Source organism: Scyliorhinus torazame, chromosome 1 (genome assembly GCF_047496885.1).
Source record: "Scyliorhinus torazame isolate Kashiwa2021f chromosome 1, sScyTor2.1, whole genome shotgun sequence".
In the NCBI taxonomy this organism is placed as follows: Eukaryota; Metazoa; Chordata; class Chondrichthyes; order Carcharhiniformes; family Scyliorhinidae; genus Scyliorhinus; species Scyliorhinus torazame.
This window is the reverse complement of record NC_092707.1, coordinates 95,131,628-95,146,837: the sequence shown is the minus strand read 5'-3', so window position 1 is coordinate 95,146,837 and position 15,210 is coordinate 95,131,628. Positions and strand designations below refer to the sequence as shown.

The window sequence follows — 15,210 nt, the reverse complement described above, 5'->3', positions numbered from 1 at the left end:
TTAAAAAAAATACTGATGCAGAAGCTGCAAGCAAGGGCATGTTCTTAGCAGTCTGTATCTTTATTACTGTGCAGTGTTGCAGTAAATGGCTTAATTAAACCCTTCCACAGAGGAACAGTTTCAGATTTACAAATCCAGTAAAAGTGTCTCCAAGACAGTGATGCCCACCCACTGTTACATAATGGACACAGTGTCCAAAGGGAGAAAGTAAAAGTGACAACTCTTACTGGAAGCAATCCGATGGCAACATAAAATATGGAAGGTGCTCAACAGAATGGCCCGCATCTGTTAAGGGTTATTGCATTTTGGTTGTTTACCCTTTATCAGGTAGACGTCTAAAACATAACCTATCTTTTCTCTTTGCTGGTGCTGACTAACCTACTCGACTTTTAGAATTTGCAGTTTTTCATTTTTATATTGCCAAAATAACAGCAGCATGTGTCTACACTACAGCACTTTAGTAGCTCATGCTAGAAGGCATCACTAGCCTCCCATAGATTTCTCTTAACCAATACAATTGAAATTAACCACTGAGCAGAGTAGAGAGCGAATCTTATATATTTGCTACAGTGTCCATTCTAATTATTTCTAAAGGTTCAAAGACATGTCATCTTTGGCTCAGTGATGGCACCCTCCCCTCAAAATTCAATCATGAGTAAATAATCTAATGCAGAATTCCGGGAGTGCTACATGTCTGGGAAGTCAACAATTTCTCGACCCACACCACTTTTTAAAACAAAAATAATCCAGTCATCTGTACCATTGCCATTTGTGGGATCTTGCTCTGTCCAGATGAATAGACTTGGTTGGTTGCAATATTAAGGTAGATTCACATGGTTCTGCTTACAGTATTCATGCTGTTTAGGTACTCAACATCCAACAGAGTGGATGCTGAAAACATGTTTCCCCTTATGGGAGAGAGTAGAACTAGGCTACACGGTTTAAAAATAAGGCATCTCCCAATTAAGATGGAGTCATAGAGTCATAGATGTTTACAGCATTGAAACAGGCCCTTCGGCCCAGCTTGTCCGTGCCGCCCAATTTCTATCACTAAGCTAGTCTCACTTGCCCGCATTGGCCCATATACCTCTATACCCACCCTGCCCATGTAACGGTCTAACTGTTTTTTAAAGGAAAAAGTTGTACCCGCCTGTACCACTGCCTCATTGACCTTCTCTGGGGCAGAAACCAACCCGTCACCCAAATCCCTAACTGCACTCTCCTGGGGGGCAGCCTACCGCCTCAGCCGGTGAGGCAACAGACAACTGGTCTTCTCACAATGCTCATAATACTTCCCCGCGAGCATTGCAGCTGGCTCACCGCTTTATCCATCGACAACAACTCAAAAACCATTTGCAGTTTTTTTTCTGTTCGCCAATCATTCTGGTGTCGGGGCAATTGAGTACTGATCTATGGCATATCCAGTACTGAACCATTATTTCCCTGTTTCTGTCATTTTGCTCTTGTTGATCTGTAACCTCATTTGTCTTGGATAGGCAGCAAAAGAACACCAAGAAGGCTAATCTTTTTCACTCTCTTATGTTCTCTTTTGCACCGTCCACCTTCATTTTTTTGTCACCCAATGTTAGTATTTTTATGTGATTAAAGAGATCTTGGGAAAGCAGTGCTCAACAGAGATCCCCAAACTCTTGTGAATCTCCTCAAAGTTCAGCTTCTCACATTAAAGTGTGGTATGCTTGCAGTTGACAGCACATATCTGTCATCAAAGGCATAACCACCGAGCTGCTTCTAACGAAGTAAAGCGCAGCTTATGTTCAGTTAAAAACCCCACCTCCTCACCACTCCCTCCTTTGCTTACTTTGTGAGAACACTACCTACTGCACCAATGTAACATTTTTGTTTTCTGCACTAGCCACGCTGTGCCTTTGCAGTAGCACACACATTCCAGAATCAGAGGGTTGTGGGTTTAAGTTTCTCTTCTTAACCTTGAGCACAAATCCAGTCTGGCATACATAAGGGAACACTGTCCTATCTTTCAGATAAGACATTAAGCTAAGGCTCTATCAGAGGATTCCAGTTGAGTGTCATGGAACCCAGGGCACTCTTTCGAAGGAAGAGAGGGGGAATTCTCTGTGGTGTCCGAGACAATATTTATTCCTTAACCGATACCTAATATAGATTATTTGATCATCATCATATTACTTACTGTAAGTATGATCTTGCTATGTGCAAATTGTCTGCTGTATTTCCTACATTACAATGTGACTGCATTTCAAAAAGTAATTAATCAGCTATCATGGATACCATGAGCCAATGAAAGGTACTAAATAATGTAAGTTCTTTCTTAAGTGAACATTTTGGGAGGTAGAATAAACAACACAACTTAAATCCCACAATTTTAAAGTTGCTGCATGAACAATGTGAACTGGAGATGTTTTTATATACAATTTTATGAAGATGGCGAGACAAGGTGAGAAGATTGCTAAAATCTGCATGGAATGATTGGCTTTACAACCTGGCAGCCGAACCCCCACCCTGCACCACATGCCGGCATCCATACTAGCCGCCATGGCCGGGTGCCGTGGCCGCTGAGGCCACCAGCTACCCACCCCCTGGGCTGCATGTGTCGGACTGTCTAACACTGTAATTTTCTGTTCCCACCCCCTCTCCGCCATCTGGAATTAGAATCAAAGGATTTACAGTGCAGAAGGAGGCTATCCCCATAACCCAGTAACCCCACCCAACACTAAGGGCAATTTTAGACACTAATTTAGCATGACCAATCCACCTAACCTGCACATCTTTGGACTGTGGGAGGAAACCGGAGCACCCGGAGGAAACCCACGCAAACACGGGGAGAACGTGCAGACTCCGCACAGACAGTGATCCAAACCAGAATCGCACCTGGGGCCCTGGAGCTGTGAAGCAACAGTGCTAACCACCATGCTACCGTGCTGCCCATTAAAAAAAGTCTAATGATGACCTTGGAACCATTGTCGATTATCATGAATGTCCTTTCAGGAAGGAAATCTGCCATCCTTAGCTGGTCTGGTCTACATGTGACTCCAGACCCACAGCAATGTGATTGACTCTTTACTGTCCCCTCAAGGGCAATTAGGGATGGGCAATAAATGTTGGCACAGCCTGCGATGCCCACTTCCCATGAACAAATGTAATAGAAACTTTCTGCCTCCACAACCAACTGAACCATGGGAGCTCGATTTATGTTGATCAAGGCACCTTTCAACAGAACTCCTTAAAAAATGTGCTTCTGGAATGTCAATGGCTCCAGAAAGGCACTACTTATAGTCTAGCTCTACTTCCCTAAAGACATTAAGGGCTCACAACATAAGATCTACTGTGATAAAACAGTAATGGAAGCACTTGCAGAAGATTAGGGGCACATTTCCAAGTTTTAAATTTTTAACAATTACCTGAACAATTAGAGGAGGCATTTTAATCAAGACCAATGTGTCATAAGGGGTCAGAAAGTGGTGCTGGAATTCATGCATTTTATGGCACGTGTGACAGAACTCCTTAAAGAATGTGCTTCTGGAATGTCAATGGCTCCAGAAAGGCACTACTTATAGTCTAGCTCTACTTCCTTGAAGCCATTAAGGGCTCGATTCTCCGGAAAAATTTCTAAGTTAATTTGTGGTGGGTTTTTCAGGGAGTTTCCGGCAAGTTCTGCCGGCAGGTTCCCCACCGCTATTCATTTTTTGGGGGCCCCGGGGAGTTTCTCGCCGGTTTAGCCCACACTTAGAATTTTTTTCATATTTTATGTTGCCATCGGATTGCTTCCAGTAAGAGTTGTCACTTTTACTTTCTCCCTTTGGACACTGTGTCCATTATGTAACAGTGGGTGGGCATCACTGTCTTGGAGACACTTTTACTGGATTTGTAAATCTGAAACTGTTCCTCTGTGGAAGGGTTTAATTAAGCCATTTACTGCAACACTGCACAGTAATAAAGATACAGACTGCTAAGAACATGCCCTTGCTTGCAGCTTCTGCATCAGTATTTTTTTAAGGGTGGGTGTGGGACACTTTGCTTTTCACTGCTAAGAATCAGTTCCATAAAAATAAGCAGTTCTTTATGTTCATTAGAATGTCAAAACTGAGGGGTTTGGCATGAAACCGCTAACTTGAGTGAAGTACAGGTGCAAGCTTAAAAAAGATACAACCATTTCCTCTGCTGTACAAAGGATAAAGAAAAACAATCTTAGATGTACGTTGTATGAGAAACTGAGTTAGTCATGAAATAGTGGTCACAGCGAACTACTAAGTGGCATACAGGAGTTGTGTTTCTTTGTCATCTCCTACTAGCCTATTTAGCATATCCTGTGCTCAGTCATTTTGACACACTTTTAAGATTCTGATTTATATAAAAAAAATATACTGGGCCAAAAATAAATTTGAACAACGGAACATGTATATTTGTCATCCTAGATGTTTACACTGGCAAAAATAATTAAAATGGGAGTCCAATCATTCGCAACCTTTGAGCTCCCTGAATTACACGACTGAATTGACAAAGCACTGGATTAATGACTCAGTATAGATAGCAATAAAGAAAATGACTTAAATTTATATTACACCTCACTATGGCTCAGAAATATCGTAATGCACTTCAAATATATTTCTCCCACTTTTAGGATTAGTAGTGTCTTGGCCAGTTCACCTAATTATGTCAACAACAGTTACTCACGACCAAAAGGAGATATTAACAGAGCTAAAATGATAGGAAAGATCCATAAACGTATTATAAAACTTGTATGAATTTGATTTCCTATTAAAACCTTCTTGCTTTGGGTCTATCAGGAGTCAAACTCAAAAGGCGTTGCCAGTGATTTTTGCTCAGTTAACAGCTGCCACAGTTAGTTGGAGGATTGGGAATATAATCATTTTAATAGGCCTGTCCCAACACTCCCTCTTGTAGTAAGAGCAAGTTAAGCAGCGAGCGCCTCAGATTGTAATTGTGTTTTTCCAACCTAGTTAAATCAAACGGCAAGCAGTGCCTTGCCCTTTCAGTAAAAGTCCACTGTTACCTTTGTTTTTGTAAATGGCCACCTGTGTTTTCACAAACATAACTAATTTTCAAAATAAAGCAAAAATGATTCGAAGTGTCTCAAGCTTATGGCAGCCTTGAAATAATAAGTTGGTTTATTTTTAATTCGGAAGAAGGATGGTCAGCACATTCCTCACAAGCTAAACCAACACTGATTTGAATAGTTTAGTGTATGAAATAAAAGGCAGTTTACACATCGACCTCGCAGATAGGCAACACCCACTACAATTCCTCCTCAGTGCATTTAGAGTCATAGATGTTTACAGCATGGAAACAGGCTCTTCGGCCCAGCTTGTCCATGCCGCCCAATTCCTACGAAATGAAATGAAATGGAAAATCGCTTATTGTCACAAGTAGGCTTCAAATTAAGTTACTGTGAAAAGCCCCTAGTCGCCACATTCCGGTGCCTGTTCGGGGAGGCTGGTACGGGAATTGAACCGTGCTGCTGGCCTGCCTTGCTCTGCTTTAAAAGCCAGCCCTTTAGCCCTGTGCTAAACCAGCCCCTATCACTAAGCTAGTCCCACTTGCCCACATTTGGCCCATATCCCTCAATACCCACCCTGCCCATCTAACTGCATTTTAAAAAACAAAATTCTACCCACCTCTACCACTGGCTCCGGCAGCCCGTTCCCTCTGTGTGAAGCAATTTCCCCTTGTCTCTTTTGTATCTCTCTCCGCTCACCTTAAATCTATGCCCTCTAGTTCTAGACTACTCTACCTTTGGGAAAAGATGTTGACTATCTACCTTATCTATGTTCGTCGTTATTTTATAGACCTCCATAATGAGCCTGCATGGGTTTCCTCCAGGGGCTCCGGTTTCCTCCCAGAAGTCCCGAAAGCCGTGCTGTTAGGTCATTTGGACATTCTAAATTCTCCTTCTGTGTACCCGAACAGGCGCCGGAATGTGGCGACTAGGGGCTTTTCACAGTAACTTCATTGCGTGTTAATGTAAGCCTACTTGTGACAATAAAGATTATTATTATTTAAGATCACCCCCTAAGCCTCCTGCACTCCCGGGAAAAAAGTCCCAGCCTATCCAGCATTTCCTCATAACTCAGACCATCAAGTCCTGGTAGCATCCTCGTAAATCTCTTCTGCACTCTTTCAATTAACAATATCTTTCCTATAATATGGTGACCAGAACTGAACACAGTATTCCATGTGTGGTCTTACCAATGTCTTGTACAACCTCAACAAGATTTCCCAACTCCTGTATTCAAAATTCTGACCTAGCATGCTGAATGCCTTCTTCACCACCCTGTCCACCTGCGACTCCACCTTCAAGGAGCTATGAACCTGTACTCCTAGATCTCTTTGTTCTGTAACTCTCCCCAACTCCCTCCCATTAACTGAGTAGATTGTGCCCTGATTTGATCTACCAAAATGCATCACCTCACATTTATCCAAATTAAACTCCATCTGCCATTCATCGGCCCACTGGCCCAATTGGTCAAAATCATGTTGCAATCTTATATAACCTTCTTCACTACCACATTGCCACCAATCTTGGTGTCATCTGCAAACATACTAACCATGCCTCTTACATTCTCATCCAAATAATTTATATATATATATATATATATATATATATATATATATAACAAATAACAGTGGATCCAGCACCGATCCCCGAGGCACACCCCTGGTCACAGGCCTCAAGTTTGAAAAATAACCCTCCACAACCACCCTTTGGCTTCGGTCGCCAAGCCAATTTTGTATGTCAATTTTACATTTATTGTTCGTCAGTAGCTTGGTGTCAAAATCAGTTTGATCACAAGGTTGTCAACTCAAACACCATCAACTGCATAGAGGAGGAGCTGTCTGCAAAATTAATTTAACAGACGCATTACCAAACCTCAGGCTGGTGCACAAGATGATAGATAACAAAAGTGAATCTCAATTTTTCACTTATATACACAAGCTATTATTTTTGTTTGTGTTGTTTATGATGCAGAGGAAACCGAGTCCAGTCTTGGATTCTAGTTGTCATTTTTATTGTACATAAACATAACTCTCAAACGACTGGAAGAACAAAGTATGGCATGCTAGAGTGTGGGAAGATTTATCTTTGAGCACAGGCCCTGCCAGAAGCTGTACTTTAGGTGAATTTTCAATAAACACAAAGACAAGACTCTGGAAAATGGGAAATAGCAAAATCACTTTTTCACCTCCTCTAGACCTATTTTTTTGTTTTGTTACTTATCCCATTACCACCCACTTCTGCCTTGCATCATAATTTCTTCTACCACTTAATAACAGCTGCTCTCCAGCTGACCAGACCGTACTTTTTTCTTCCCTCCCATCTCTGGTTTCCCTGCCCCCATACTTCCTGAAAACCTGCTACATCTCAACTTTTGCCAGACCTGATGAAAAGATGTCAACCCAAAACATTAACCTGGTTTCTGGCGACAGACAGAAAGACAGACAGCGGACAGAGCACCTGATCTTGTACTAGTATTTCATTCCATTCACAATAAGGAAACAGACTATCAGAGCAACAATGCATGCAATTCTGCATTCATCCAAAAGAATCATTATATTTAAAACCTAATTAGTGCGATTGGATTGGCTTGGCTTGGATTTGTTTATTGTCACGTGTACCGAGGTACAGTGAAAAGTATTTTTCTGCGAGCAGCTCAACAGATCATTAAGTACATGGGAAGAAAAGGGAATAAAAGAAAATACATAATAGGGCAACACAAGATATACAATGTAACTACATAAGCACTGGCATCGGATGAAGCATACAGGGTGTACTGTTAATGAGGTCAGTCCATAAGAGGGTCATTTAGGAGTCTGGTGACAGTGGGGAAGCTGTTTTTGAGTCTGTTCATGCGTGTTCTCAGACTTCTGTATCTCCTGCCTGATGGAAGAAGTTGGAAGAGTGAGTAAGCCGGGTGGGGGGGGGGGAAATCTTTGATTATGCTGCCCGCTTTCCCCAGGCAGCGAGAGGTGTAGATGGAGTCAATGGATGGGAGGCAGGTTCGTGAGATGGACTGGGCGGTGTTCACGACTCTCAGAAGTGTCTTGCAGTCCTGGGCCGAGCAGTTGCCGTACCAGGCTGTGATGCAGCCCGATAGGATGCTTTCTATGGTGCATCTGTAAAAGTTGGTATGGGTTAATGTGGACATGACAAATTTCCTTAGTTTCCTGAGGAAGTATAGGCGCTGTTGTGCTTTCTTGGTGGTATCGTCGACATGGGTGGACCAGGAAAGATTTTTGGAGATGTGCACCCCGAGGAATTTGAAACTGCTAACCATCTCCACCTCGGCCCCGTTGATGCTGACAGGGGTGTGTACGGTACTTTGCTTCCTTAAGTCAATGACCAGCTTAAAGTATTGCCAGGATATCTTCGTACCCACTCCTACTGAGCATTGGTAAGCAGGCTGTTTATTTTCAATCATGCAGCCTTGAAATTAGAAGTGAAACTAATGAATGCAGCTTATTATCAAAAAGAAAATGCTGGAAAATCTCAGCAGGCCTGGCAACATCCCTTTGGGTCATTTGGACTCGAAACGTGAGCTCTTTTCTCTCCCTACAGATGCTGCCAGACCTGCTGAGGTTTTCCACATTTTCTTTTTGGATTGGATTGGATTTGTTTATCGTCACTTGTACCGAGGTACAGTGAAAAGTATTTTTCTGCGAGCAGCTCAACAGATCATTAAGTACATGGTTTCAGAATCCAGCAGCCATAGTAATTTGCTTTTATTGAATGCAGTTTGTTAGCTACTTAAGAATTATAGAATTCTATTTGAAAGATGCACACAACTGTTTGTGGAAGGACTGACTGAGAGAAAGAAGCTGTGGACTGGATTTTCCCACCAGCTAGCCATGTGTTTTTCAGTGGCAGAGGCAGCCCGCCAGTGGGATCTACCATTCCCGCCGTTGTTAACAGCACCCATCGGCACCGGGAGACCCATGCACTGGCTTGGGACTGGAATTCCCGCCAGCGTGAACAGCTGGTAAATCCCATCCTACATTTTATGCTGTGGTGATGATCGCTTTAAGAACTAGGTTTTTCTGGGAGATGATTTCTGATAAAGCACCTTGCTTTCAGTAACTAATCATGTGACCAAGTTGCCTGAAAGGTAAACAGCAGAAAACGGGTGAACAATGAGTTAATAATGCGGAGTATATTGTGTTTAGGTCCATTTCAAGCAGGTGTTTTGAGTTTAGCAGAGCAGGAACCATCTCTTTCTGTTCGTGTGGAGTTTGCAATTTCTCCCAGTGTCTGCGTGGAATTCCTCTGGGTGCTCTGGTTTCCTCCCACTGTCCAAAGATGTGCAGGTTAGGTGGATTGGCCATGTTAAATTGCACCTTAGTGTCAAAAAGGTTAGGTGGGGTTACTGGGATAGGGAAGAGGCGTGGGTTTAAGTAGGGTGCTCTTTCCAAGGGCCGATGCAGATTCGATGGACCAAATGGCCTCCTTCTGCACTGTAAATTCTATAAGATTTCAGATGAAGTTGTGTTGTGTGGGTGTGAGTGTGTGAGAGAGAGTATGCATGCGAGTGAGAGATGCAAAACTCCAGAGTTGAAGAATATTAGAAACAAGAGGATTCTGACCTGATATGGCTGCATTCAGGACCTGTTTTGAACTGGAAGTTTACAACCACGGGATGAGTGGAGGAGATTTGAAGGGGAAACCCAGCCAGAAGTAAGTGTAAGACTTATGAAATCTCAACCCTTAAATAGATCTTCAAAGCAGTACTCAAACCAGGTGATTAATCTTCTAATTTTTGATAAGCATTCAACTTGACTTTTGGGGTTGTTTGTCAAATGGGTGTAGAAAGAATTAAGAAGTTAAGTTTAAATAATAGGTAACTGTATTCATTGTACTTTGAATAGCTTTAACATAATGACTATTTAAAATAGAGTCCAGTTATTAGTATTAATGTTCTTTGATTTTTGTTCAGTAAAATTAATTTGTTTTAAACAGTGAACCATCTGCCTTCATTCAATATCTTTGTTTTCGGATTTTCCAAAAAAGAAATGGAAAACGTTCCTAGTCTCCTCGGAGATTATAACACGGTTGAAGGGACTTGGACCCAAAATATCAGCTGAGCGATTTCGGTTTCTCCACAGATGGTGCCTGACTTGTCTTTTCTGCTGGCGTTTATGATTTCAAGCATATGCAGCATTTTGTTTGGAAGGCTGTTCTCATATTTTTGCATTGGTACTATAAACCTCAAGGGCTATCTATAAAATATTGAATTTATCTTGCATGCAATTGTCTTAATTTTTCATAAAGTTGCAGGCAGAATGTGTCACAGTGCATTAGAAAATTGCAGCAATACGGAAACTATTGTCTGAGAATCACTCAGATATCTTCAAATGGCGAGCCCAAACAGCACTGTCAGAAGTCTGGTTGACCACCGGCAGCAAATGGCTTTACGGTACCAAGAGGAGTCGATGGAAGGAACAGCAAATAAAAACTAGGAGGCCTTTGACTTTATTGAAAAAATATTTCAGCTATTTTATGCTCAGAAATTAGGGCTATTTAGTCCCTTTAAATTTCTTTCCAAACTAGATCCATAATATTCTCAATAACTATGGAGCAGTTTAGCTGATCAAGACCATCCTGTCGGAGGGGGGGGGGGGGGGGGGGGGGGGGGGAAGAGTTAGGCTGCTTTCTGTTTAGGGTAGGTGGGATTTGTTAGGGATGCACTATGTTTATATTTGTCTTTGTACCGTTTACTGTTATTATTATAAAATTATAAATACCTTAATAAAATATTTTACAAAAAAAAAAAGACCATCCTGTCCAAAACCCCCAGGAAATGTTGTAGTTGTCCTTATCCCTCGACCCACTCAGGCAGCATCACCATCTTCCTTGTTTTAAGCAGGATGTGTCAGATTAGCTCCACTGATGGCACGCTCATTTTGTTCCTGAAACTTATGGTTCAAATTTCACGCTGCTGCACTACATTAGGAGGTGGCGTTGCACGTCAGATGAGACTTTAAAATAAGACCTTGCCTGACTGGGGGTGCAGAGGAAGGGGAAATATCCAATAAGATAATTTGAAGAAAATATTTTTTTGCCAGTGTTTGGTTTGCTCCTTCAATCAAAATGGACCAACGGTTTATGGGGTCTTGCTTCCACAAGCTAACTGCCACATTTGACTACATACTAGCATGTTCTGTACTTCAAAATAGGGTAATTGTATTGGGTAGGTGAAGCATTTTGAGAGGTGCCATAAATTATATAAATTCAGGTGCAACATTCTTCCAGGTTCCTATATTTCCTGTGCTCCTAAAGGACGGACTTTCGTACTCACAGCCTGAAAACAACAGAACACATGAAGCCCCTGTGAGGTGTGGAAATAGCAGGTCTATTTAAAAACTTACAAAATTCAGGAGGAAAAGCCAAGATTTGCATAATGAAGAGTTGCCCAATTATTGACACAGATACTGGCTCTGGAAAGTAAAAGAAGGGAAAGCTCTGTACCTGCAGTGTGATGATGTCTTGGCGATTGAAGGACTCATCATTAAGAAGGTCTTTGTAACATTTGGTCTTAATGTTCAACTGCTCCACAGCCTAATTAAAAAGAAAAAAATGAAGTAAAAAGCCTTTCAACATACTTGGAATATTAAATTATTATTTTTCTAACTCTTGGCATTACACAGAATTACAACAGACAGTGTCCATTCCTCTCATTGCCCAGAGCTTCAGTGGATGTTATCCGATCACTACCATAAATCATAAAATTCGATACCGTTCCTAATGTGGTACAACTCAACTTCTGGCAAACCACAAACTGTAAAGTTTATCTTATTTGCCTTATAGTGCTAGCCGTGGATTTTTCTTAATCTAAAGAATGGTAAAGGAAATTAAAAGGAGGAAGAAGCGGATGCTGGAAATCAGATATAAAAAGAACAGAAAATGCGAGAAACTCTCATCAGGTCACACAGTGTCTGTAGAGAAAGAAACAGTTACCATTTCAGTTCAATGAACTTTCATCAGATCTGGGAAAAGTTAGGGGAAAAACTGGGAAAGGGGAAGGGTGGGAAAAAGAACAAATAGAAAGGTCTGTGACAGGATGGAAGACAAGGGAGATTAAATGACAAAAGGGTTAGTAGTAATAATAATAATAATCTTTATGATTGTCACAAGTAGGCTTACATTAACACTGCAATGAAGTTACTGTGAAAATCCCCCAATCGCCATACTCCCAACGTCTGTTCGGGTACACTGGTGGAGAATTCAGAATGTCCAATTCACCGAACAAACATATCTTTCGGGACTTTTGGGAGGAAACCGGAGCACCCAGAGTAAACCCACACAGACACGTGATGTGGAGATGCTGCTGTTGGACTGGGGTGGGCACAGTAAGAGGTCTTACTCTTGGTTTGTGCCTTACAGATGGTTGACAGGCTTTAGAGAGTTCATAAATCAGTTATTCTCTGCATAATTTCCAGCCTCCGACCTGTTCTTGCAGCCACACTTTGTGTACGGTTGGTCCAGCTCAGTTTCTGGTCAATATTAACTCCCAAGATATTGATGGTGGGGGATTCAGTGATGGTAATGCCAGTGAATGTTTAGAGAAGATGGCTCTAGTTGGTGTTGGTCATTGCCTGGCATGAGTGCGGCATCAGTGTTACTAGCCATTTATCAGCCCGAGTCTGAATGTTCACCAGTTCTTGCTGCATGTGGATACCATCTCCTTCAGGATCTGAGGAATCGCGAATGGTGCTGAACCAGTATGCAATTGTTTTTTTTTATAAATATTTTATTGAAAATTTTTGGTCAACCGACACAGTACATTGTGCATCCTTTACACAATATTATAACAACACAAATAACAATGACCTATTTTATAAACAAAAAAAATGAATAATTAATAAATAACAAAAATGAAAACTAACCCTAATTGGCAACTGCCTTATCACAAGTAACACTCTCCAAAAATATAATTTAACAGTCCAATATATAATTATCTGTCGCAACGACCTATACATATTATACAGTATATATTAACAACCCTGAGAGTCCTTCTGGTTCCTCCTCCCCCCCCCCCCCCCCCCCCCCCCACCGATCCTGGGCTGCTGCTGCTGCCTTCTTTTTTCCATTCCATCTATCTTTCTGCGAGGTATTCGACGAACGGTTGCCATCGCCTGGGGAACCCTTGAGCCGACCCCCTTAGAACGAACTTAATCCGCTCTAGCTTTATAAACCCTGCCATGTCATTTATCCAGGTCTCCACCCCCGGGGGCTTGGCTTCTTTCCACATTAACAATATCCTGCGCCGGGCTACTAGGGACGCAAAGGCCAAAACATCGGCCTCTCTCGCCTCCTGCACTCCCGGCTCTTGTGCAACCCTAAATATAGCCAACCCCCAGCTTGGTTCGACCCGGACCCCCACTACTTTTGAAAGCACCTTTGTCACCCCCATCCAAAACCCCTGTAGTGCCGGGCATGACCAAAACATATGGGTATGATTCGCTGGGCTTCTCGAGCACCTCGCACACCTATCCTCCACCCCAAAAAATTTACTGAGCCGTGCTCCAGTCATATGCGCCCTGTGTAATACCTTAAACTGAATCAGGCTTAGCCTGGCACACGAGGACGACGAGTTTACCCTGCTTAGGGCATCTGCCCACAGCCCCTCCTCGATCTCCTCCCCCAGCTCTTCTTCCCATTTCCCTTTTAGTTCATCTACCATAGTCTCCCCTTCGTCCCTCAATTCCCTATATATATCTGACAACTTACCATCCCCCACCCATGTCTTTGAGATCACTCTGTCCTGCACCTCTTGTGTCGGGAGCTGCGGGAATTCCCTCACCTGTTGCCTCGCAAAAGCCCTCAGTTGCATATACCTGAATGCATTCCCTTGGGGCAACCCATATTTCTCGGTCAGCGCTCCCAGACTCGCGAACTTCCCATCCACAAACAGATCTTTCAGTTGATTTATTCCTGCTCTTTGCCACATTCCATATCCCCCATCCATTCCCCCCGGGGCAAACCTATGGTTGTTTCTTATCGGGACCCCCCCCCCCGCCCCCCCAAGGCTCCAGTCTTTCCCCTATGCCGTCTCCACTGTCTCCAAATCTTCAGTGTAGCCACCACCATCGGGCTTGTGGTGTAGTTCCTCGGTGAGAACGGCAATGGGGCCTGTCACCATAGCCTGTAGGCTAGTCCCCCTACAGGGCGCCCTCTCTAATCTCTTCCACGCCGCTCCCTCCTCCTCTCCCATCCACTTACTCACCATTGAAATATTAGCGGCCCAATAATACTCACTTAGGCTCGGTAGTGCCAGCCCCCCCCCCCCCCTATCCCTGCTACGCTGTAAGAATCCCTTCCTCACTCTCGGGGTCTTCCCGGCCCACACAAAACCCATAATGCTCTTTTCAATCCTTTAAAAAAAGCCTTCGTGATCACCACCAGGAGGCACTGAAACACAAAGAGGAATCTCGGGAGGACCACCACCTTAACCGCCTGCACCCTCCCTGCCAGTGACAGGGATACCATATCCCATCTCTTGAAATCCTCCTCCATTTGTTCCACCAACCGCGTTAAATTTAACCTATGCAATGTGCCCCCAATTCTTGGCTATCTGGAGCCCCAGGTAACGAAAGTCCTTTGTTACCTTCCTCAACGGTAGGTCCTCTATTTCTCTACTCTGCTCCCCTGGATGCACCACAAACAACTCACTTTTCCCATGTTCAATTTATACCCTGAAAAGTCCCCAAACTCCCCAAGTATCCGCATTATTTCTGGCATCCCCTCCGCCGGGTCTGCCACGTACAGTAGCAAATCGTCCGCATACAAAGATACCGGTGTTCTTCTCCTCCTCTAAGTACTCCCCTCCACTTCTTGGAACCCCTCAACGCTATCGCCAGGGGCTCAATCGTCAGTGCAAACAATAATGGGGACAGAGGGCATCCCTGCCTTGTCCCTCTATGGAGCCGAAAATATGCAGATCCCCGTCTATTCGTGACCACGCTCGCCATCGGGGCCCTATACAACAGCTGCACCCAACTAACATACCCCTCTCCAAAACCAAATCTCCTCAACACCTCCCACAAATAATCCCACTCCACCCTACCAAATGCTTTCTCGGCATTCATCGCCACTACTATCTCCGTTTCCCCCTCTGGTGGGGCCATCATCATTACCCCTAACAGCCTCCGTATATTCGTGTTCAGCTGTCTCCCCTTCACAAACCCAGTTTGGTCCTCGTGGAC

General features: G+C 43.3%; 1 protein-coding gene across 3 annotated transcripts in view; it reads right to left on the bottom strand.

Annotated features, from left to right (window-relative positions):
• ppil2 (peptidylprolyl isomerase (cyclophilin)-like 2) overlaps positions 1 to 15,210 on the bottom strand; it is a 593,707-nt gene that overhangs the window by 403,244 nt on the left and 175,253 nt on the right. For all 3 annotated transcript variants that reach the window (XM_072498280.1, XM_072498289.1, XM_072498297.1), the window contains one exon: positions 11,474 to 11,563. In XM_072498280.1, coding sequence (XP_072354381.1) covers positions 11,474 to 11,563 — 90 coding nt within the window. The remainder of the gene's footprint in view (positions 1 to 11,473; positions 11,564 to 15,210) is intronic.